The sequence below is a fragment of the Callithrix jacchus genome, chromosome 9, assembly GCF_049354715.1.
Source record: "Callithrix jacchus isolate 240 chromosome 9, calJac240_pri, whole genome shotgun sequence".
Classification (NCBI taxonomy): domain Eukaryota; kingdom Metazoa; phylum Chordata; class Mammalia; order Primates; family Cebidae; genus Callithrix; species Callithrix jacchus.
Window position 1 is genome coordinate 63,279,338 of NC_133510.1, and position 24,501 is coordinate 63,303,838.

The window sequence follows — 24,501 nt, forward strand, 5'->3', positions numbered from 1 at the left end:
TCACAAGGGAAAGCAAATATCTCCTTTCCTCATGGGTCAGAGAACTAGGCAGAATAGGACCAGGGAGCAACCAAACCTACCGAGGCAGTCTCACTTCTCAATGGCTGGACTGTGTGGTAATTTGGGGTCCCTATGAATGGGTGGAAATAAAACAGAAGTCGCTGGAGACCTGTAAATGGGGGAGACCAAGTGGGAGCAACTGGGTTGCATTTCCTATTTCCTAGACCTTTACCTATAAAGAACAGAAGCCTGGGGACAGGTGCAGTAGCTCACACCTGTAAGCCTATCACTTTGGGAGTAGAGGTGGGAGGATCACTTGAGCCCAAAGTTCAGGACCAGGCTGAGTAAGACGGCAAAACCACATCTCTACAAAAAATTTAAAAAATAGCTAGGTATGGTGGCATGCACCTGTAGTCTCACTACTTGGGAGGCTAAGGCGGGAGGATCCCTTGAGCCCAAGAGTTCAAGGCAGCAGTGATTTGTGATCCCACCACTGCACTCTATTCTGGGTGACAGAGCAAGACCCAGTCTCTAAAAAGAAAGTACAGAAGCTTGGAAGTAGGTGATGTATGAGGTGTCCCCCTAACTGAGTCTTGGGTTTACCATAGCCCTTAGGAAAATAGTTTGTATGTTTCTGATTTCTCCCCTTTCTAGGGTACTCTGCACCAGACATGCGTGGCCTCAGATTCATCTTGATACCAGTTGAACTGCTACTTTGCTACCTCCTGCTGCACCCTGTATATGCCACTTCATATGGAAAGCAGACGAATGTCTTGACGCACCTTCCCTTGTCTTTGGAATCCCAGACACCCTCCTCAGACCCCTTGTCCTGCCGATTACTGCACCCAAAGTCACTGCCTGGTTTCAGCCACATGGCCCCTCTACCCAAGTTCTTGGTAAGCCTGGCTCTAAGGAATGCCCTGGAGGAAGCTGGTTGCCAGGCTGATGTTTGGGCTCTACAGCTTCAGCTCTATCGCCAGGGTGGTGTGAATGCTACACAGGTCCTCATCCAGCATCTTCAAGGGCTCCAGAAAGGCAGAAGCACAGAGAGGAAAGTGTCAGTGGAAGCCCTGGCCTCTGCTCTGCAGCTGTTAGCCAGGGAGCAGCCAGGCACAGGAAGGGTCCGGCGCTACCTCCCCACAGAAGACTGTGAGAATGAGAAGGAGCAAGATGTGCACAATGTCGTCCAGCTGCTGCCAGGAGTGGGAACATTCTACAACCTGGGCACAGCCTTGTATTATGCTACTCAAAACTGCCTGGGCAAGGCCAAGGAACGAGGCCGAGATGGGGCCATAGATCTGGGATACGACCTTCTGATGACCATGGCTGGGATGTCAGGGGGGCCTATGGGTCTAGTGGTCAGTGCTGCACTTAAACCTGCATTAAAGGCTGGGGTTCAGCAGTTGATCCAGTATTATCAAGATCATAATGAGGCAAACATCTCTCAGCCAGAGACCACTAAGGAGGGTTTGAGGGGCATCTCAGATGTGAGTGACTTGGAAGGAACAACTACCCTGACTTCTTTCACCTCAAAAGTAGTAAGTTCAGCTCCCTACTGGGGACGGGCCATAATCAAGAGCTATGACTTAGATCCTGGGGCTGGGAGTTTTGGGATATAAAAGAAGGTGGTAACCAGAGAACTAATAAAACTAATATATTGACATGTCTTCAAAATCTTAATCTCTGATTTATCCAGGAGGAAGGCAGTATAGTGAAAGGTAGAAACGTAAATGTTTGGGGCTTGAAGTCAGAGGGTTTGGTTTTGAATCAAGGCTCCACTGATGGTGCCTGGTAATCACTGACTAGTAACTTCTTTCTTGAACTAAGATCAGTTTTTAAATTTCTAAATGAGAGAGAATAATTTTAACTTCAATGAGTTGCAGTGTAAATTTAAAATGATACGATGAATCAAAAGTGCTGGGCCGGGCGCGGTGGCTCAGCCTATAATCCCAGCACTTTGGGAGGCCGAGGCGGGTGGATCACGAGGTCAAGAGATCGAGACCATCCTGGTCAACAAGGTGAAACCCCGTCTCTACTAAAAATACAAAAATTAGCTGGGCATGGAGGTGCTCACCTGTAGTCCCAGCTACTCGGGAGACTGAGGCAGGAGAATTGCTTGAACCCAGGAGGTGGAGGTTGCGGTGAGCCGAGATCCTGCCATTGCACTCCAGCCTGGGTAACAAGAGCGAAAGTCCGTCTCAAAAAAAAAAAAAAAGGGGGGGCTTATCACAGTACTCTCAATAAATAGCTATTAGCCAGGTGCAGTGGCTCACGTCTGTAATTCCAGCACTGAGAGACCGAGGCGGGAGGATCATTTGAGCCCAGCAGTTCAGAACCAGCCTGGGCAACATGGCGAAACCACATCTCTACAATAAATATAAAAAATTTTCCTGGCGGAGTGATGCACGCTTGTAGTCCCAGCTACCTGGGATGCTGAGCCGGGAGAATCACCTGAGCCCGGAAGGTCGAGGCTGCAGTGAGCCAAGATCTTGCCACTGCACTCCAGCCCTGGTGACAGAGCGAGACCATATCTCAAAAAATAAAAGACTATTTTTAAAATATTGTTTTCATTACCTCAGCCCTCCTCTTCCTATCCCAAGACGTCGAAATTCCGGTCCCACCCCTTCCCATGGGGCCCTTGGCGTCTCCAGAGTCCTCAAGCTAGTTTCGGTTCCTTGGCCCACGCGCGGGTTCTCGAAAATCAGCTGTTTCAGTCTTGGGCTAGTCCACTAATTGGACTCCTCCCCTCGTAGGCAGCGCCTATTTGAGCTTCTCCACCAATCGCTGGAACTGGAGGTGTGGTTTCGGCTCAGCTTGTCCCGCCCCACGGATGGGGCGGAATTGCGGCGGCGCCAATGAGCTAGCAGTCTGGTAAGGACTTGACTGATGGCAGTGTCGGGGTGGTGGCTGGGAAAGGGGCAGCTCCGGACTTCAGGGCCACCTTACAAGGGGACGGATCCGAGGGGGTTGGCCGAACTTGTAGGCGGGGCGGGAGGCTCTAGTACCCGAGATCCCTCTAGGCACGGGAAGTCGCGACCAGAGCCACTGGAGGGCGCGGGGACTGCCACCCCTAATCAGGTACGGGCCCTGAGAGTGTGTGCTGGGGTAGGGGTGGGGGTGAGAGTGAGAATTCCTCCCAGGGAAGGGCGACTGGCCTCAGGGGTTACGTACGCCCTGGAGGGGGCAGCCTCTGTCCCCAGGTTGAAATAGGAGCTGTCGCCGGCTCGGTCTTTGAACTTCTCCTGCCGAGCTTATCTCCCCAACCCTAATGGCCCTCTCCCCAAAGTCCCCTGAAGCTTCCGAGACCCGGAATCTGGCCTTATGTTGATTCGGTAGCTGAACCAAAGTTTTTGCCTCTGCTCCGCATTATGTTTTGTCTTCACCAAAATAAACGATGTCCAAAGATAGATTAACCTGAAACACAAAAACAAAACAAAAAAACAGATAGATGAATCTATCATCTTTATTTGTTTCGTAAAAAAGTATAAGCTCCTGAAAGATAAAACGATTACCTAAGGTCACACACAAAATTCAGTTCATTTCAGAAAAGCTTCTTGAGTGTAAAATATGTGCCTGAGAGTGAGAGATAACGAGAAAAAACTGTCTCAGCCCTTAACCTCAGTGTTTGCAATCCATTTGGGGAGACTAGGTTTTTTGTTTTGTTTTGTTTTAATATTTGAATCTTTGCTTCCTTGTGCGTTTCATACTAAACACTTAAATCCTCAAGAATTGAGACCTCATCATTAAAAAAAAAATTTTTTTTAAGAGATGGAAGCTCACTATGTTGCCTAGGCTGATTTCAAACTCCTAAGCTCAAGCTATCCTCCTGTCTTGTAGGCCTCCCAGAGTGCTGGGATTACAGGCATGAGCCACCACGCATGGCCACCTAATCATTTTTTTAACTTATATTTTTTTGTATCATAACAGCAATACAGTTACATAGTTTTAAAAATCAAGCACTACTAAAAGGTTTAAAATGAAAATAGCCCCTGCACAATCCCTCCTTTCCCTTGTTTCTACTTCCAGAGGTAGAAAGGCAGCTGATGTTATTTATGTTAGAGTACTGTCCTACCCCAAGCATTTCTCTTTACTTTGTAATAAAATCACGTGACCTTTTTAGACCACAAACATGCATAAATTCTGTTCTGTTAGGCTCAGATTGCAACAAGTATAAGTTTCAGTTTCCTAAATAGACACCAGATGTCAACGAACAGGGAAAGATGGGGAGAAAGATGCATGGCACAGCCTGCTTGGTGACAGGCAAACCTGTCTTTGTGACAAGCAAGAAAAAAAAAAACATTTTTTTTTTTTTTTCTGAGACAAAGTCTTGCTCTGTTGCCCAGGCTGGAGTACCGTGCATGAACTCCACTAACTGCAACCTCTGTCTCCTGGGTTCAAGCAATTCTCCTGCCTCAGCCTCTTGAGTAGCTGGGATTAGGCGCCGACCACCAGGCCTTGCTAATTTTTTTGTATTTTTAGTAGAGATGGGGTTTCACCATGTTGGCATGTTGGCCAGACTGGTCTTGAACTTCCGACCTCAAGTGATCCTCCCACCTAGGCCTCTCAAAGTGCTGGGATTACAGGCGTGAGCCACGGCACCTGGCCTAAAAAAACAAATTTACATAAAGTATCAGGATCTCACAAAGTTGATAACCCATAATCATATTCAAGATTCATAGGTCATAAAAGTGTCATATTCTTTTTTTTTTTTGAGATGGAGTTTTGCTTTTGTTACCCAGGCTGGAGTGCAATGGTGCAATCTTGGCTCACCGCAACGTCCACCTCCTGGGTTCAAGCAATTCTCCTGCCTCAGCCTCCCAAGTAGCTGGGACTACAGGCGAACGCCACCACACCCAGCTAATTTTTGCATTTTTAGTAGAGACGGGGTTTCACCTTGTTGACCAGGATGGTCTCGATCCCTTGACCTCATGATCCACCCGCCTCAGCCTCCCAAAGTGCTGGGATGATAGACATGAGCCACCACGCCCAGCCTAAAAGTGTCATATTCTTAGGGATTGAGCAATCCATTGCACAGCATTTAGATGTTTTCTAGAATGGAACTCCTCCTTCCTGTATAGAAGGTGGTTTATAGGGTATACTTACCTGACCTCCAAAAAGATTTAGCTCCTAAAAAAGCTTCAAGTGGCTGCGTGTGGTAGCTCATACCTGTAATCCCAGCACGTTGGGAGGCCGAGGTAGGCAGATCACCTGAGGTCAGAAGTTCAAGACCAGCCTGGACAACATGGTGAAACCCCATCTCTACCAAAAATACAAAAGTTAGGGGGGCATGGTGGCAGCCGCCTGTAAGCCCAGCTACTTACTGTAAGCCACCTATAAGCCCAGCAGAAGAATTGCTTGAACCCAGGAGGCGGAGTTTGCAGCGAGCCGAGATCATGACACTGCACTCCAGCCTGGGTGACAAAGCAAGACTCCGTCTCAGAAAAAAAACAAAAAAGCTTCAGGGCCAGCAGAGATCATGCTGTAAAAAATACTTAATATCAACACTGATCTTTAAATGCTTTAGCATAAGCAAATATAAACAACAAATAAACACATAAATGTAAAATAAATTAATTAGGCAGATAGATGAAATAAGATAGTGGAAATAGCAATGTTAAAGTTGAATGGTGATCCTTGTGGTATTCACTCTAGAGTGTGTTTGAAAATTAGGCCAGGTGTGGTGACTCACGCCTGTAATCCCAGCACTTTGGGTGGCCAAGGCGGGTAGATCATGAGGTCAGGAGTTCGAGACCAGCCTGCCCAATACGGTGAAACCCTGTCTCTACTAAAAATTTAAAAAAATTAGCTGGCCATGGTGGTGTGCGCCTGTAGTCCCAGCTACTTAGGAGGCTGAGGCAGAAGAATCGCTTGAACCCAAGAGGTGGAGGTTGCAGTGAGCTGAGATTGTGCCAATAAACTCCAGCCTGGGTGACAGAGCAAGACTCTGTCTCACCAAAAAAAAAAAAAAAAAAAAAGAAAAAGAAAAAGAAAATTACCATTAGGCTGGTTATAGTGGCTCATGTCTGTAATCGCAGCATTTTGTTTTTTGTTTTTGTTTTTTTGAGACAGAGTCTCGCTCTGTCACTCAGGCTGGAGTGCAGTGGTGCTATCTTGGCTCACTGCAACCTCCGCCTCCCGGGTTCAAGTGATTCTCCTGCTTCAGCCTCCCAAGTGGCTGGGACTACAGCCACGTACCACCATGCCCAGCTAATTTTTTTGTATTTTTAGTAGAGACAGGGTTTCACTGTGTTAGCCAGGATGGTCTTGATCTCCAGACCTCCTGATCTGACCACCTCGGCCTCCCAGAGTTCTGGGATTACAGGCGTGAACCACCATGCCAGCCCATCCCAGCATTTTGGAAGGCTGAGGTGGATGGATTGCTTGAGCTCAGGAGTTTGAGATCTGCCTGGGCAACATGGCAAAATCTCATCTCTCCAAAAAATAAAAAAATTAGCTAGGCATGATGGCATACTCCTGTAGTCCCAGCTCCTTGAGGGGCTGAGACAGAGAATCACTTGAACCTGGGAGGTCAAAGCTGCAGTGAGTCAAGATCATGCCACTACATTCCAGCCTGAATGACAAAGTGAGAACCTGTCTCAAAAAAAAAAAAAAAGAAAGAAAGAAAGAAAAGAAAATTCCCATTAAAGCACAAAGACCCACTTATTGGAGCCATTAAAATACTGGTTGGGGGCCAGGCAAGGTGGCTCACACCTGTAATCCTAACACTTTGGGAGGCCAAGGTGGGTGGATCACCTGAGGTCAGGAGTTTGAGACTAGCCTGACCAACATGGTAAAACCCCAGCTCTACTAAAAAAAAAAACTACAAAAATTAGCCAGGCATGGTGGTGGGTGCCTGTAATCCCAGCTACTCAAGAGTCTGAAGTAGGAGAATTGCTTGAACCTAGAGGATGGAGGTTGCAGTGAGCGAAGATCATGCCACTTCACTACATCCTGGGCAAAAGAGCCAGACTCCCATCAAAAAAAAAAAAAAGCCTCCAGAATTCTCTAATGAGCATTTCCTTTGAACATCATGTGGGTACTCAAAAGTTGGATTTTGCAGCATTTCAGATTTCAGAGCTTTGGATTAGGGATGCTCAATTGATAAGGAATGCAAATATTCCAGAATCTGGACAAATCTGAAATCCAAAATGCTTAGAATAGCAGATACTCAACCAGTAGCACTCCCTGGAAGAATATGCACCAAACTGATAGTAGTGGTTACTTCTGAAGGGGAGGTGAAAGAACCAAGATTAGGAGTAGGGTCAACGTAGACTTCCATGTTTTCTGTACTTTTATTACTTGTATAATTTAAACATTTTAAGCTAGTAACAATGAACAATCATGAAACTATGGATGATTTAGTCCAGTAAAATATCCAATTGGGAACCCTCAACTTCTGATGCAGAGCCCAAATGGCGCAGTGGGAGATGCTGCAGAATCTTGACAGCCCCTTTCAGGACCAGCTGCACCAGCTTTACTCACACAGCCTCCTGCCTGTGGACATTCGACAGTACTTGGCTGTCTGGATTGAAGACCAGAACTGGTGAGGCCTTCAGGAAGTTGGGGGGATGAGAAAGGTGGTTTCTTACGTCTGAGCCCCCAGGATCCTGGAATCATTAATGGCAGCAAGAGGTTGGAAAGCCTCAGGCCGGGCGCGGTGGCTCACGCCTGTAATCCCAGCACTTTGGGAGGCCGAGGCCAGTGGATCATGAGGTCAAGAGATCAAGACCATCCTGGTCACCATTGTGAAACCCCGTCTCTACTAAAAATACAAAAAATTAGCTGGGCATGGTGGCACGTGCCTGTAATCCCAGCTACTCAGGAGGCTGAGGCAGGAGAATTGCCTAAACCCAGGAGGCGGAGGTTGCTGTGAGCTGAGATCACGCCATTGCACTCCAGCCTGGGTAACAAGAGCGAAACTCCATCTCAAAAAAAAAAGAGGTTGGAAAGCCTCAGGACTGCAGCAACCCTGTAGAGACACTAATCCTATTTATTTCTGGTGCCCAGGCAGGAAGCTGTACTGGGGAATGATGAGTCCAAGGCTACCATGCTATTCTTCCACTTCTTGGATCAGCTGAACTATGAGTGTGGCCGCTGCAGCCAGGACCCAGAGTCCTTGTTGCTACAGCACAATTTACGGAAATTCTGCCGGGACATTCAGGTACTTGGAAGGGTTGGGAGTAATGGGGTAGCACTGGGAGCTGAGTATAGAGGAGTAAGGTTTGGAGAATGGAATAGTACTTGGAGGTACAAAGGGAGATGGGGATAGATCTAGGGAAAGCAGGACAGAGTCTGGACTTAGGGAATCACTGGCAGAGAGAAGGGCTGCATCTACAGGATACTGTTGGGAGGGTACCATGGTGAAAAGAGAAAGGGCTAGGAACCCCAAAGGAGAAGGAGGAGGAAATACTGTGGACATTGGTGGGGAAGGTCTAGGGTGATAAGTCATTGAGGGTGGTTGAATTGGATCAATCCTTTCTGTTTTACTATTCTAGGCCTTTTCCCAGGGCCCTACCCAGCTGGCTGAGATGATCTTTAACATCCTTCTGGAAGAAAAAAGAATTCTGATCCAGGCTCAGAGGGCTCAACCGGTGAGGACAATTCAGTGGTAATGTTGGAAGCTCCTGAAGTGGAGAAGGACCATGGAAAGGACCCAGGGAGTTGTCTCAGAACAGGATCTTCCCACATCCTGTGGTATAAATTTCAGGCATGAAAGGCCAGAGTTAAAATGTGCTCAGAGCCTCTTTTTTCCAGGAGCAAGGACAACCAGTTCTGGAAACACCTGTGGAGAGCCAGCAACATGCAATTGAATCCCGGATCCTGGATTTAAAGGCTATGATGGAGGTTAGTAGTTGTGGTAGGAGTTAGGGTGGGCAGGGCTTAGCCTAGCTCTTCCCTAAGAAGCAGCCTCATCAGGGTCCTCTCCTCTCTGTAGAAGCTGGTAAAATCCATCAGCCAACTGAAAGACCAACAGGATGTCTTCTGCTTCCGATATAAGATCCAGGCCAAAGGTAGGAAGCACATTGAGGGGCGGGAGAAAGATAAGTGCCTGCTGAGAAGTCAGAGCTCAAAGTGAACAGAAGAAAGCTCCAATGAGCAGTAGTCACTGTCAGACACACGCACTGACTACAGTCCCCCTGACATGCAAAGCTGGAAGTGCCAGGGTGTTTGGTGGAGGTCCAGCTGGAGGTGTGACTGAGAGACATTGAATGTTGAGGAAATGCATGGAAAACTGGCAGTGTTTTATTTGAGGGGGTGTCTGGTCCAAGCACGACCATTCAGAATTTGCCTGAGGGTCCCATTGGTGCCTGTACTTTGCTTGGTTTCCGTGTCTTCCTCCACGAAATTCCTCCTTCCTGACTCTGATTCACCCCAGTCAGGAAGGAGAGGAAAGAACCCATGAACTGACTCCTGTTCCCGCCATCCAGGGAAGACATCCTCTCTGGACCCACATCAGATGAAAGAGCAGCAGATTCTGCAGGAAACGCTCAATGAACTGGACAAAAAGAGAAAGGTGGGAGACCGAGGACAGTGTGTGGGCAACAGGGACCTGGAAAAATGAGGGACGTGGGGACCCTGGTTCCCTAGCACTGGCTTCTTTGTCTTTTCATCCCCAGTTGGGTGGTGGAGGGTAATAGGGAGAGATGCTCAACATTCACATTATCTCTTTCCTAGGAGGTGCTGGATGCCTCTAAAGCACTGCTAGGCCGATTAACTACCCTAATTGAGCTACTGCTGCCAAAGTTGGAGGAGTGGAAAGCCCAGCAGCAAAAAGCTTGCATTGGAGCTCCCATTGACCATGGGTTGGCACAGCTGGAGAAATGGTGAGGAACCACCCCAACCCTCGTTCTTGCCACCCACTGTGATTTGTAAGTTGCAGTGCCCTGCATATAGCAAGAGATACTGTTCTCATTGGTCTCTGCTCCCCAGAATGAGCCCGGCTCCCTGCTAACTGCAGCTCTATTCTGCTCCTCATCCTCACCACCCAAGGAGCCTAGAGCCCAGTCTACTTCAGGGAAAGGAATGAATTAACCCACAATCTGGTTTTTTCCTTCCTTTTTGATCACCCAGAAATATATTTGCCAGGCGCAAAAAAAAAAAAAAATCCTGCAATCCTACCACTTTGGGAGGCCGAGGCAGGCAGATTGCCTGAGGTCAGGAGTTCAAGACCAGCCTAGCTTACATGGTGAATCCTCATCTCTACTAAAAATACAAAAAAATTAGCCAGGTATGGTGGCAGGCGCCTGTAATCCCACTGACTCAGGAGGCTGAGGCAGGAGAATCTCTTGAACCCTGGAGGTAGAGGTTGCAGTGAGCTGAGATCACAACATTGCACTTCAGCCTGGGCAACACGGCAAGACTCCATCTAAAAAAAGAAAAAAGCCAAGTACAGTGGCTCACACCTGTAATTCCAGCACTTTGGGAGGTTGAGGTGGGTGGATCACAAGGTCAGGAGTTCAAGGACAGCTTGGCCAGCATGGTGAAACCCCGTCTCTACTAAAAATACAAAAAATTACCCGGGCATGGTGATGCATGCCTATGGTCCCAGCTGCTAGGGAGGCTGGGGCAGGAGAATTGCTTGAACCCAGGAGGCGGAGGTTGCAGTGAGCCAAGATTGCACCACTGCACTCCAGCCTGGGCTACAGAGCGAGACTCCATCTCAAATATATATATATATATTTTTTTTTAATATATTTTTATTGCAATAAATATAATTAATTAAAAAAGAAGGAAGGAGGAAGAGAAAATTATCTTTTATCTAACTTATTAAACAAAAATGGAATCATATTGTTCATACTATTTTGAAACCTATGAGGTTTTTTTTTCAGCTTAACAGTATATTATATATTTATATATACATATAAAACAGTATAAATATGTCATATATATACTATTAGGCTTAAAATGTATATATATATAATATATCACCAGCCTGGCCAACGTGGTGAAACCCCATCTCTACTAAAAACACAGAAATTTGCTGGGTGCGGTGGTGCATGCCTGTATTCTGAGCTACTTGGGAGGCTAAGACAGAAGAATCGGTTCAACCGAAGAAGCAGAGGTTGCAGTGAGCTGAGATCACATCATTGCACTCCAGCCTGGGCTACCCAGTGAGACTCTGTCTCAAAAAAAAAAATGCCAAGCGGGGTGCCTGATGCCTATAATCCCAGCACTTTGGGAGGCAAAGGCAGGTAGATTGACTGAGCTCAGGAGTTCAAGACCACCCAGGGCAACATGGTGAAACCCCATCTCTACTAAAAATACAAAAAAATTAACCGAGTGTGACAGTGCGTGCCTGTGGTCCCAGCTACTTGGGAGGCTGAGGCAGAAAAGTTGCTTGAGCCCCAGAAGTAAGCTGAGACTGCACCATTACACTCCAGCTTGGGCCACAGAGTGAGACTCCATCTCAAAAAAAAAAAAAAAAAGCTGGGCTGGGTATGGTGACTCATGCCTGTAATCCCAGCACTTTGGGAGGCTGAGGCAGGTGGATCACCTGAGGTCAAGAGTTTGGGCCGGGCGCAGTGGCTCACACCTTTAATCCCAGCACTCCAGCCTGCCGAGGCGGGTGGATCACGAGGTCAAGAGATCGAGACCATCCTGGTCAACATGGTGAAACCCTGTCTCTACTAAAAATACAAAAATTAGCTGGGCATGATGGTGCACGCCTGTAATCCCAGCTACTCAGGAGGCTGAGGTGGGAGGATTGCTTGAGCCCAGGTGTTCAAGGCTGCAGTGAGCTGTGATTGCACCACTGCACTACAGCCTGGGCAACAGGAGACCCTGTCTCTAAAAATGTGTGTTTGTGTGTGTATATATATATATACTCACACCCCATAATACCCAGCTGCTGAGGAGGCTGAGGCCGAAAGAGTGCTTGAGCCCAGGAGTTTGAGGTCAATCTGAGCAATATAGCAAGACCCCCACCTCTTAAAAAAAAAAAGGTAGCTGGGGGCAATGGCTCACGCCTGTAATCCCAGCACTTTGGGAGGCTGAGGTGGGCAGGTCACAAGGTCAGGAGTTCAAGACGAGCCTGGCCAATATGGTGAAACCCCATCTCTACTAAAAATAAAAAAATTTGCCAGGCGTGGTGGTTCATGCCCATAGTCCCAGCTACTCAGGAGGCTGAGGCAGAAGAATTATTTGAACCCAGGAGGTAGAAGTTGCAGTGAGCCGAGATTGCGCCACTGCACTCCAGCCTGGGCAACAGAGCAAGACTCCATCTTGAAAAAAAATAAGTAAATAAAAATATACCACAATTGCTCAGGTTGATTGAAAAACAGGTATATAGTACTTATGGTACAGGACCAGCCAGCATTTATTTATTTGTTTATTTTTTTGAGAAAGAGGGGATTGTAAAAAGAAAGCAAAATGTTTTATCATGGTTTTTGCTTCAGCAGCTTTAGGACAAATTAAAAGTCAACTCTCGTGCCAAAAAAATAAAATAAAATAGAAAGAGTCAAAACCCTTTGCCTCCAAAGGGTTTCACCGTGTTAGCCAGGATGGTCTCAATCTCCTGACCTTGTGATCTGCCTGCTTCAGCCTCCCAAAATGAAGGGATTACAGGCATGAGCCACTGCACCCTGCCTATTTATTTATTTATGGAGACAGGGTCTCTCTCTCTCTGTTGCCCAGGTTGGAGTGCCTGGCCTTAAGTGATCCTCCCACCTTTGCCTCCCAAAGTGCTGAGATTACAGGTATGAGCCACCATGCCCAGCTGGGGAGACTTTTTAAATGATTGTTTCAAGTGTTACAGCTCTTTTAGAATTTGCAGAGCAGGCTTTCAGGTTTTTGCCAGAAACCACCCCCACCTCCACCAAAAAAAAAGCAAAAAGATAGTTCCAAACATTTCTTAGAATAGTTGTCCCAACCGAATCTATTTTCTCATGTGTAATGTATGGTTTTCCTGTCACCACATTGCTGATTATTATTATTTTGAGATGGAGTCTCACTTTCATCGCACAGGCTGGAGTGCAGTGGCGTGATCTCAGCTCACTGCAACCTCCTCTTCCTACATTCAAGCAATTCTCCTTCCTCAGCCTCCCAAATAGCTGGGATTACAGGTGTGCGCCACCACGCCCAGCTAATTTTTTTTTTTTTTTTTCTGAGACGGAGTTTCACTCTTGTTACCCAGGCTGGAGTGCAATGGCGCGATCTTGGCTCACCGCAACCTCCGCCTCCTGGGTTCAGGCAATTCTCCCGCCTCAGCCTCCTGAGTAGCTGGGATTACAGGTGCGTGCCACTATGCCCAGCTAATTTTTTGTATTTTTAGTAGAGACGGGGTTTCACCATGTTGACCAGGATGGTCTCGATCTTTTGACCTCGTGATCCACCCGCCTCGGCCTCCCAAAGTGCTGGGATTACAGGATTGAGCCACCGCGCCAGGCCAATTTTTGTATTTTTAATAGAGACGCAGTTTCACCATATTGGCCAGGCCAGTCTCAAACTCCTGACCTTGTGATCCACCCACCTTGGCCTCCCAAAGTGCTGAGATTACAGGCATGAGCCACTGCACTCGGCTGCTGATTATTATTATTTTTAATTATAGAGCCAGTAAAGTACAGTAGTTAGAAGTGTGGGTTATACAATGAGACTGCCTGAGATCACATACAAGCTTCATCCCTTACTAGTTTTATGACCTTGAGCAAGTCACTTAACCTTTCTTTGCCTCAGTTTTATCATCTGTAATATGGGGATAATAATAGTACCTGCCTCAGAGGATTGTTTTGAGGATTAAATGCATTAATATGTGTAAAGGGCTTAATATAAATTGTACATAGCATATGAAAGCTGTTATTATGGGGTCGGGCGCAGTGGCTCACACCTGTAATCTCAGAACTTTGGGAGGCTGGGGTGGGTGTATCACCTGAGGTCAGGAGTTCGAGACCAGTTTGACCAACATGTGAAACCCTGTCTCTACTAAAAATACAAAAATTAGCCAGGCATGGTGGCAGGCACCTGTAATCCCAGCTACTCAGGAGGCTGAGGCAGGAGAATTGCTTGAACACGGAGGCAGAGGTTGCAGTGACCTGAAATCGTGCCACTGTACTCCAGCCTGGATTATAGAGCAAGACTCTGTCTCAAAAAAAAAAAAAGCTGTTTTACATTAAATCTGTTAGCAGTTTTGTATGTGAAAATAGCTTTGATTTTTATTTCTTGGATTATGAATCATGTTGAAAATCTTTTATGTGCTTCCTAGATTCTTTTTTTTTTTCACCCCAGTTAATTTCTGACTCTTCATGTATTTATGAAGAGGTCTTAGAACCTGGGTGGGGGAATTCAGGAAATTCATGGATTCCTTCCTCCCGAAATCTATTACCAGGTTCACAGCTGGAGCAAAGCTCTTGTTTCACTTGAGGCAGCTGCTGAAGGAGCTGAAGGGACTGAGTTGCCTGGTTAGCTATCAGGATGACCCTCTGACTGAAGGCGTGGACCTACGCAACGCCCAGGTCACAGAGTTGCTACAGCGTCTACTCCACAGGTCTAGAAGCCAGACAGGAACCCTGGGGGAAGAAAGGAACAAGGGAAGCCATTCTTACAGATACTGAGCTATATGTTCTCTCTACACCTCTCTCTCCTCAGAGCCTTTGTGGTAGAAACCCAGCCCTGCATGCCCCAAACTCCCCATCGACCCCTCATCCTCAAGACTGGGAGCAAGTTCACTGTCCGAACAAGGTCAGCATTCCAGGACTCATTCCTGCTTCCTTTTTTCCAACCCTGCCACTGTGTATTTTCTGGCTTTACAGATCTTCCCATCCTTGGCTTTTTCTTCTCTCTTTCCCCTCCCCTCCCTACCTTTTATAATCCCTCTTCTCTTTGTCTTTTTTTTTTTTGATACGGAGTCTCACTGTGTTGCCCAGCTGGAGTGCAATGGCATGCTCTTGGCTCACTGCATTCTCCACCTCCTGGGTTCAAGTGATTCTCCTGCCACAGCCTCTCAAGTAGCTGAGATTACAGGTGCATGCCACCATGCCTGGCTAATTTTTTATATTTTTAAGTAGAGACGGGGTTTCACCATGTTGGTCAGGCTGGTCTTGAACCCCTGACCTTGTAGTCCGTCCGCCTCAGCCTTGCAAAGTGCTGGGATTACAGGCATGAGCCACCGCACCTGGCTTCCCTCTTCTCTTTTTCAAACATCTGGCCTATCCGGAGGGTTGAGGTTGACCACTTTCCCCTATCCTCCTTCCATACCCCCAGGCTGCTGGTGAGACTCCAGGAAGGCAATGAGTCACTGACTGTGGAAGTTTCCATTGACAGGTAAATTGGAGGAGGTGAAGGGTGGCCAGGACAGGGGCTGCTGGGGTGGAGGAGATACTCTTCACAACAGGGCCCTAGGGCTATCTTCTTCCCCTTCAATTCCTACCTCATAGAAATTATATAATTCATTTCTTTTGTTGAACACTTACTATGTGACTTGCAGCATGGCAGGTACTTATCTAATTATCACAGAAACCCTATGAATGAACTATTACCAATGCACCGTACAAACAAGGACACAGACTCAGCGACACTGATAACATCTCTTGTGCAAGGCCACCTAGCTTGTGAGCTCAAGTCAGGTTCGAATCCAGGCCTATTTGATCCCAAAGACCAAACTGCTAACTTCCATGCTCTTTTGCCTAATGATTTTTTTCTTTTTATTTCTTTTCAGGAATCCTCCTCAATTACAAGGGTAGGTGCTTGACAAGGACACTGCAAACAGCTGTACACTGCATGCTTGCAGAACCATATTCGGCAACCCTGGTGGGGGCGCAAACAAGGAGGAGGGGGATTTGGCTGGGATATGGACAAACGGAGAAGGCAAGATCTGAAATGAAGTGGAATTTTTGGTTTTTTTTGCTGAGTTTTTAGAATAATTCTGTTCCTTGTCTCCATGTATCGTCTTCCTCCTGGAACAGCTTCCGGAAGTTCAACATTCTGACTTCAAACCAGAAAACTTTGACCCCCGAGAAGGGGCAGAGTCAGGGTTTGATTTGGGACTTTGGTTACCTGGTAAGAATAGTTTGTGACCTGTGCTTTTTATTATTTTTATTTTTTTGAGATGGAGTCTCACTCTGTCGCCCAGGCTGGAGTGCAGTGGCGCGATCTCAGCTCACTGCAACTCTGCCTCCCAGGGTCAAGTGATTCTCCTGCCTCAGCCTCCCAAGTAGCTGGGACTACAAGCACACGCCACCATGCCTGGCTAATTTTTGTATTTTTAGTAGAAACAGGGTTTCACCATATTGGTCAGGCTGGTCTTGAACGCCTGACCTCAGATGATCCACCTACCTTGGCCTCCCAAAGTGCTGGGATTACAGGCATGAGCCACCGCACCTGGCCTGCTTTTAGTCCAAAGGAACATGGGTTGGGGGAAGTTCCCAGGGCTTGAGAGGTCTTGAAGCCAAACAGGGGATTCCAGGGACCCTAGGGTGCCCACTCTGACATTTTCTCTCCTTCCCTTTAATTCACAGACTCTGGTGGAGCAACGTTCAGGTGGTTCAGGAAAGGGCAGCAATAAGGTGAGACCTGGACAGAGGACTAGTGGACAGGGGAGACTTTCCCATCAAAGGGCCTTCTGATGACTGTCTCTTTGGTTGTCCCAGGGGCCACTAAGTGTGACAGAGGAACTGCACATCATCAGCTTCACAGTCAAATATACCTACCAGGGTCTGAAACAGGAGCTGAAAGTGAGTTAAAATGGAGGACAAGGAGAGAAAGCAGCTTTGAAAGAAGTCATAAGGAGGGGATAAACAGAAGCCTCTTGGGGTGGGTTAGCACTTCTTTCCCCTAACAAATACCTGCAGCTAGAAACCTCACATCCCTCTCTGTGACTCCTGTCTACTCCCCAGACGGACACCCTCCCTGTGGTGATTATTTCCAACATGAACCAACTCTCAATTGCCTGGGCTTCGGTTCTCTGGTTCAATTTGCTCAGCCCAAACCTTGAGGTAGGGAGTGGGGCCAACAGGTCAAGGGAGAGGAGGGGTGTGGAAGCTTGGTGTGAGGGGGTGCTTCTGAGCCAGCCTGCACTCCTCTCACCCCTGCAGAACCAGCAGTTCTTCTCCAGCCCCCCCAAGGCTCCCTGGAGCTTGCTGGGCCCTGCTCTCAGTTGGCAGTTCTCCTCCTATGTTGGCCGAGGCCTCGACTCAGACCAGCTGAGCATGCTGAAAAACAAGCTGTTTGGTACAGATTTCCTTCCCTCAGCCTTTCCCCAGCCTTCGTCTTTCCTGTCCCTCTGTCCTATCTATCCCAGGACCCCTTGCTTCCCTCATCATCTGTCTGTGGCTATCTGTCCCACAGGGCAGAACTGTAAGACTGACGATGCACTGCTGTCCTGGGCTGACTTCACTAAGGTAACTTGCTGCATCCTGTGGAGCTAGATCTAGCCCACAGTCCAAATACTGGCCTTCCCACATCCTCCTTTCTCTACACCAGGGACAACTCCTTAGTTCTTGCTACCTTTCCATTCCTCCTCCAGCGAGAGAGCCCTCCAGGCAAGCTACCATTCTGGACATGGCTGGACAAAATTCTGGAGTTGGTACATGACCACCTGAAAGATCTCTGGAATGATGGGTAAGACCTTGGTCAACCTTCCCAATGGGCCTGTGCTTTCTGTTGAGAGTGGACTCTGTGCGCCCTCATGTGGCAAGCAGGTAGAGAGAGCAAAGACAGGTGCAAGGCCGTGTATTCTCACATTTGTAACAGTAATAGCCACAGCCAATGTAAGTGAAGCATCTCCTACACTCCAGAGCCTGCTGGGTGCTCTTCATGAATTCTCTTATGTAATCCTTATGACCACATCGAATGGTGGGTTTTGTCACCTTTATTTCAAGTAGGAAACTAATTTCAGAGATGTTAAAGAACTTACCCAAGGGACAGTGTTGGTATTCAAACCCAGCCCTATGTGACTCTAAGCCCATGTTCTTTTCACCACACTGCCTACCAATTTGTGTAGCATTTGACCTTTAAAAGTGGTATTCATGGCCAGGCACAGTGGCTTATGCCTGTAATCCCAGCACTTTGGGAGGCCGAGGCAGGCAGATCACCTGAGGTCAGGAGTTCGAGACCAGGCTGGACAACATAGCAAAACCCTGTCTCTACTAAAAATACAGAAATTAGCTGGGCATGGTGGCGGGTGCCTGTAATCCCAGCTACTCAGGAGGCTGAGGCAGAAGAATCACTTGAAGCTGGGAGGCGGAGGTTGCAGTGAGCTGAGCTGGTGCCACTGCACTCCAGCTTGGGAGACGAGCGAAACTCTGCCTCAAAAAAAAAAAAATAATAATAAGCTATTCATGACTGGGCACAGTGGCTCATGCCTATAATCCTAGCATTTTGGGAGGCTGAGGCAGACAGATCACTTGAGCCCAGGAGTTCAAGAACAGCCTGGGCCACATGGTGAAACCCCATCTCTACAAAAAATACAAAGGTTAGTCAGGCATGGTGGTATACACCTGTGGTCCTAGCTACTCTGGAGGCTGAGAGGTGGGAGGATTGCTTGGGCCTGGGAGGTCGAGGCGGCAGTGAGCTGTGATCATGCCACTGCACTCCAGCCTGGGCAATAGAGTGACACCCTGTTTCCAGAAAAAAAAGTGCTGTTCATCTGTGTGATCTCACTGAATCCTCATACCTCTTCAAACCCTGGGAAGGTGGCTATTGTCAGCAAAGTGAAGTGACTTGTAAAACATAAAAATCTAAGTGGCAGGGCTTGGTCCAAAACCTGGGTTTCAAAACCAGGGCTGTTTCTCCATACACGGGGAGCAGGGAGGCAGGGGTCTGGCGGGGCGGAGGGAATGGGGCTTCACAGCTGCTCTCTGTGCTCCAGACGGATCATGGGCTTTGTGAGTCGGAGCCAGGAGCGCAGGCTGCTCAAGAAGACTGTCTCTGGCACCTTTCTACTGCGCTTCAGTGAATCGTCAGAAGGGGGCATTACCTGCTCCTGGGTGGAGCACCAAGACGATGGTCAGCTGCTCTGCCCTGCCATTCCCACAGCCTCTCCTTTCTGCCTGGCTCCCCTTTTGCCCCTCTGCCTGCCCTTGGCTTCCCTGCCTCTGTCCTGAATCCCTCAGCCAGTTTGGGGCTGGAAAGCCAGAGCAGGGAGCTCCCAGGCCCAGCCCCTTCCCTCAAGCCTGCCTGTTCCTGCATTCACTCTCCAGACAAGGTGCTCATCTACTCCGTGCAACCATACACCAAGGAGGTGCTGCAGTCACTCCCGCTGACCGAAATCATCCGCCATTACCAGTTGCTCACGGAAGAAAACATACCTGAGAACCCACTGCGCTTCCTCTATCCCCGAATCCCCCGGGACGAAGCTTTTGGGTGCTACTACCAGGAGAAAGGTGGGAATCGTTGACATATTTCACTGCTACATTGCAGAGATCCTCTAACATCCATAGACCCAACTCCTTCCTTTCAAGCATGGACAACTGATATCCAGAGGAGTTAAGGGATTTGTCCATGGGACACTGCTATTACTATGGGGATGAGACTGCCAGGATCGTCTGCACTAGGGGAACCTCAGGCTGTGTGTCCAGCCCACTGATCTTCCCTGCTTCTTGTGTATGTTTCTCACAGTTAATCTCCAGGAACGGAGAAAATACCTGAAACACAGGCTCATTGTGGTCTCTAATAGGTGAGATATGAACTCTTCACCGATCCTCCGTAATCCTTTCTGGCTGATAAAGTGGCTCTAACATGGCCTATTCCAGTCTCCCCAGCCTTCCCTCCCTGCTGGGCTTCCCTCCCTCCTAAGCCTTCCCTCCCTCCTAGCCCTCCCTCCCTCCTAGCCCTCCCTCCCTCTTAGCTTTCCCTCCCTCCTAGCCTTCCTTCCCTCCTAGCCCACTCTAGTTTTTTCCTGTTCTAGTCTCTCTCCTATCTCATATTTTTCTGCTGCCATTCTTTGGTTGTCTCCACAGTAGTTTCTGGATAATAATGATCATAATCACTGGTGTTAATAGGCACCTACTTGATGCCAAGCATGGAGCTTTTTGTTGTTGTTCCAGACAGGGTCTCGCTCTATCGCCCAGGCTGGAGTGCAGTGGCACAATCAAGGCTCACTGCAGCCTCAACCTCCTGAGCTCAAGCAATACAGGCATGAATCACCACACTCAGCTAATTTTTTTTGTATTTTTTGTTGAGATGGGGTCTCACCCTGTTGCCCAGGCTGGTCTTGAACTCCTGGACTCAAGGGATCCGCCCACCTCAGCCTCCCAAAGGGCTGGGATTACAGGTGTGAGCCACCACACCCCACCTATATATATATATTTTGAGACAGGGTCTCTATCACCCAGGCTGGAGTGGTACAATCATGACTCACTGCAGCCTTGACCTGGGGGCTAAAGTGATCCTCCTGCCTTAGCCTTCCAAGTAGCTGAGACTACAGGCACACACCACTGCGCTCAGCTAATTTTTTGAATTTTTTGTAGAGATGGGGCTCTCACTATGTTACCCAGGCTGGTCCTGAACTCCTAGACTCAAGTGCTGGGATTACAGGAATGAGCCACAGCACTTGGCTGGGAATAAATTTTTTGTTTGTTTTGAGACGGAGTCTCACTCTTGTTGCCCACGTCAGAGTGCAATGGTACAATCAGCTCACTGCAACCTCTGCCTCCCAAGCTCAAACGATTCTCTTGCCTGAGTCTCCTGAGTAGCTGGGATTACAGGTGAGCACCACCATGCCTGGCTGATTTTTGGGAGGTTTTTTTGTTTTTTGTTTTTTTTTTAGATGGAGTCTTACCCTCTCGCCCAGGTTGGAGTGCAGTGGCATGATCTCAGCTCACTGCAACTTCCCCTTCCCAGGTTCAAGCAATTCTCCTGCCTCAGCCTCCTGAGTAGCTGGGACTACAGGTGTACATCACCATGCCTGGCTAATCTTTGTGTTTTTGGTAGAGACAGGGTTTCACTGTATTGGCCAGGCTGGTCTCAAACTCCCGACCTTGTTATCCACCCACCTTGGCTTCCCAAAGTGCTCGGATTACAGGTGTGAGCTACTGCACCTGGCATAATTTTTGTATTTTTAGTTGAGACAGGGTTTCACCATGTTGGCCAGCTGGTCTCAAGCTCCTGGCCTCAAGTGATCCGCCCACCTTGGCCTTCCAAAGTGCTTGGATTACAGGTATGAGCCACTGTGCCTGTCCTGAAAGTTTATTATGTGCCAGGCAGTAGGCTAAATGGTGTTTTCTTATTTTATTGAATCTACAAAATAGTCCTATGCAGCAAACACTGTTTTCAGCTAAGGAACTGGATTTAGAGTAGTAAAGTTTTGTACTTAAGGTAAGTGGCTAATAAATGATACAGGTCAGATTCCATAGCCCTGCTTTTAACCACCCTGCTGCCTCTCAAGAATTACTAGGTATTGTTCTCATTTATAGATGATAAATCTGAGGCTCAGAGAAGTTAGGTAACTTGCCTAAGGTCCCCTAGCTAGTAAATGATAGGATTCAAACTCTAGCAAGCTTGATTCCAAACCCCATGCTCTTTAGCCCTCCACTCTACTACCTTCTTAGACAAGGGAGACGGCTCCTGCTTGCTCTACCATTCCCTATTTCACTTAAACCATTGAATCCTGCCTCTTTGTCTGTTTTTGGGTATCCAGACAGGTGGATGAACTGCAACAACCGCTGGAGCTTAAGCCGGAGCCAGAGCTGGAGTCATTAGAGCCGGAGCTAGGCCTGGTGCCAGAGCTCAACCTGGACTTAGAGTCACTGCTGAAGGCAGGGCTGGATCTGGGGCCAGCACTAGAGTCTGTGCTGGAGTCCACTCTGGACCCTGTAATGGAGCCCACACTATGCACGGTATCACAAACAGTGCCACAGCCAGACCAAGGACCTGTATCACAGCCAGTGCCAGAACCAGATTTGCCCTGTGATCTGAGACATTTGAACACTGAGCCAATGGAAAGTAAGTGATGAGATGGAGCGATGGAAGAGGATACACATTCCCTTTCCTACCTCTTCTGCCACTCCCTCTCCATTACAGAAAAAGCTGAGCTCCAAGCTCCTCCTTGGAAAGAGGCCCATTATCTCTGACTCCTTTGTTTAGGAATTACACATGCCTTCCCCCACCTCCCTCAGGCTCTTCCCAGGCCTTTCCGGCCATCCTCCCTCCCTTTCCCTGCTGGGTTGGAAATTCCTAAGGTCAGGACGTAACTTTTCTCTCTGGATTACCTAGTTTTCAGAAATTGTATAAAGATTGAAGAAATCATGCCGAATGGTGACCCACTGTTGGCTGGCCAGAACACCACAGATGAGGCTTTCGTCTCCTGCCCCAGCCACTTCTACGCTGATGGACCCTTGATGCCTTCTGACTTCTAGGAACCACATTTCCTCTGTTCTTTTTGTATCTCTTGCCCTTCCTACTCCCGATACCATGCTCTCCAAGGATGTGAATCAGGCATGTGCCCCTTCTAAGCTGGGTTAACTGTTCAAACTCATGCCCGTGTGACTCCACTGGGGTGAGAGGTGAAAGCATAACATGGATATGGAAGGGACAACAATGAATCAGAACAGATGCTGAGCCATAGGTCTAAATAGGATCCTGGAGGCTGCCAGCTGTACTGGGAAGTATAGGGGTCCTGGGGGCAGGCCAGGTCAGTTGACAGGCTCTTGGAGGGCTCAGGACAGTGGCTTCTTTCCAGTATGGAAGGATTTCCACATTTTAATAGCCGGTTAGGCTAAACTGGTGCACACTGGCGTTGGCCCTTGGTGGGGAGTACAGACACAGGATAGGACTCCATTTATTTCTTCCATTCCTTCATGTCTAGGATAACTTTTCCTTTCTTCTTTCCTTCACTCCTGACTCAAGCCCTAAATTTCTTCTATTCCTGCAGGGGCTGAGAGCTTTCTGCCTTAGCCTACCATGTGAAACTCCACCCTGAGGAAGGGGATGGACAGGAAGTAGACCTTTTTCTTTCTTACCAGTCTCCTCCCCTACTGTGCCCCTAAGCTGGCTGTACCTGTTCCTCCCCCATAAAATGATCCTGCCAATCTAATGTACCTGTGAAGCTTTGCACACTAACGTATGCCACCTGGTCTCCACTCTCAGTACTTAGGAAATAGATCACTCCTGGAGGCTGGGGATGGTAGGGCTGCTGGAAATTTAGGAATTGCTTTTTTTTTTTTTTTTTGAAACAGCATCTCACTTTGTTGCCCAGGCTAGAGTGCAGTGGCACAATCACAGCTCACTGCAGCCTCAATCTCCTGGGTTCAAGCAATCCTCCCTCCTCAGCCTCCTGAGTAACTGGGACCATGGCATGCACCATCATGCCCTGCTGTTTTAGTTTTTGTTTTGTTGTAGAGACAGGGTCTCGCTATGTTGCCCAGGCTGGTCTTGAACTCCTGGGCTCAAGTGATCCTCACACCTTGGACTCCCAAAATGTTGGGATTATAGGCATGAGCCACTGTACTTGCCCAGGAATTTCTTTCTTTCTTTTTTTTTTGAGACAGAATTTTACTCTTGTTGCCTAGGCTGGAATGCAATGGCATGATCTTGGCTCACTGCAACCGCCCCCTCCTGGGTTCAAGTGATTCTCCTGGCTCAGCCTCCCAAGTAGCTGGGATTACAGGCATGTACCACCACACCAGGCTAATTTTGTATTTTTATTAGGGACATGTTGGTCAGGCTGGTCTCAAACTCTCGACCTCAGGTGATCCACCTGCCTCAGCCTCCCAAAGTGTTGGGATTACAGGCATGAGCCACCGCGCCCAGCAGGAATTTCTTGTTATAGTATTAGATAAAGTTTGGTGTTTTTACAGAGGAGAAGCGCTGGGTCTTAGCTATTTCTCTATTACGATATCATCCTCCCTTTTTTGTACAATATGTTGTTTACCTGAAAGGAAGGTTTCAATTCCTTTTGTGGACCTGGGCAAAGACCAAGTCTGTGGAACTTAAAACCTTGAACGTCTGTCATAGGACTCTGGACAATCTCACACCTTAGCTATTCCCAGGAAACCCCAGCAGGCAACTGACATTGCTTTAAAATGTCCTCCTGATGTAACTCGAGATATAAATGAAAGGCCCTGCACAGGTGGCTGTTTCTTGTCTGTTATGTCAGAGGAGCAGTCCTGTTGAGAAAGGGGCTCTTCTGAGAAGAAATGGCTAATAAACTGTATGCTGATCTGGAAATGTCTCATCTCTGAACCTTTTTATTTCTCTGCTCACAAAGACTAATGTTCTTAGGGACACCAACAAGCTACACAGAAATGAAGTCAGAAAAATGTGGCCTCTCTTCCATCCACCTCCCTATGTTCCTCTAGTCAGGTTTCTTCTACCTCCCTCCCTGTTTGGAGCAGCCCCTCCTGTCCCTTAGGCTCTTCTAGGGATGCTGGGAGCTATCTATGTGTTGTAGGGGGAGGGATGAGTAGTTACAAAACTATCATTGTCACTCAGCTGACTGGTGGCAAAGCCAAGATACAAACCTGGCTGGGTTTGTCTGACTTCAAAGCCCATAATTTTTGATGCTATGACTATGGAAAAAAGGAAAGGAAATAATTACTAGCCACTTCGCCTCCTCTTTTTTCTTTTCTTTTT

At 47.9% G+C, this 24,501-nt stretch overlaps 2 protein-coding genes and 1 non-coding gene across 5 annotated transcripts; all 3 read left to right on the plus strand.

Annotated features, from left to right (window-relative positions):
• Positions 1–38: 38 nt before the first annotated feature.
• Positions 39–1,674, plus strand: APOF (apolipoprotein F). Its single transcript, XM_009004001.5, has 2 exons — positions 39–116; positions 655–1,674. Exons 1-2 carry the CDS (start codon positions 101–103, stop codon positions 1,617–1,619), a joined length of 981 nt encoding a protein of 326 aa, XP_009002249.2. The 5' UTR covers positions 39–100; the 3' UTR covers positions 1,620–1,674.
• Positions 1,675–2,843: 1,169 nt separating this feature from the next.
• Positions 2,844–24,096, plus strand: STAT2 (signal transducer and activator of transcription 2). 3 transcript variants are annotated; one of them, XM_035256414.3, is made up of 24 exons: positions 2,844–2,871; positions 7,406–7,543; positions 8,008–8,161; positions 8,496–8,591; positions 8,755–8,844; positions 8,936–9,011; positions 9,429–9,514; positions 9,676–9,824; positions 14,321–14,479; positions 14,581–14,673; positions 15,196–15,255; positions 15,650–15,670; positions 15,897–15,990; positions 16,449–16,496; positions 16,581–16,664; positions 16,827–16,925; positions 17,025–17,160; positions 17,278–17,330; positions 17,456–17,550; positions 18,800–18,936; positions 19,131–19,313; positions 19,549–19,606; positions 21,569–21,873; positions 22,144–24,096. In XM_035256414.3, the coding sequence occupies exons 2-24, from the start codon at positions 7,413–7,415 to the stop codon at positions 22,284–22,286; spliced, it is 2,550 nt and encodes an 849-aa protein (XP_035112305.1). In that variant the 5' UTR covers positions 2,844–2,871; positions 7,406–7,412; the 3' UTR covers positions 22,287–24,096. The 3 variants fall into 3 exon arrangements, with proteins under 3 accessions (XP_035112305.1, XP_035112304.1, XP_035112306.1); XM_035256413.3 differs by having other exon boundaries at positions 2,866–3,078; XM_035256415.3 differs by lacking the exon at positions 7,406–7,543 and having other exon boundaries at positions 2,866–3,078.
• On the plus strand, positions 12,744–12,807 carry LOC118144662 (U7 small nuclear RNA). The gene has a single exon (XR_004729414.1). It is a non-coding gene; the product is annotated as a U7 small nuclear RNA (small nuclear RNA).
• Positions 24,097–24,501: the final 405 nt, after the last annotated feature.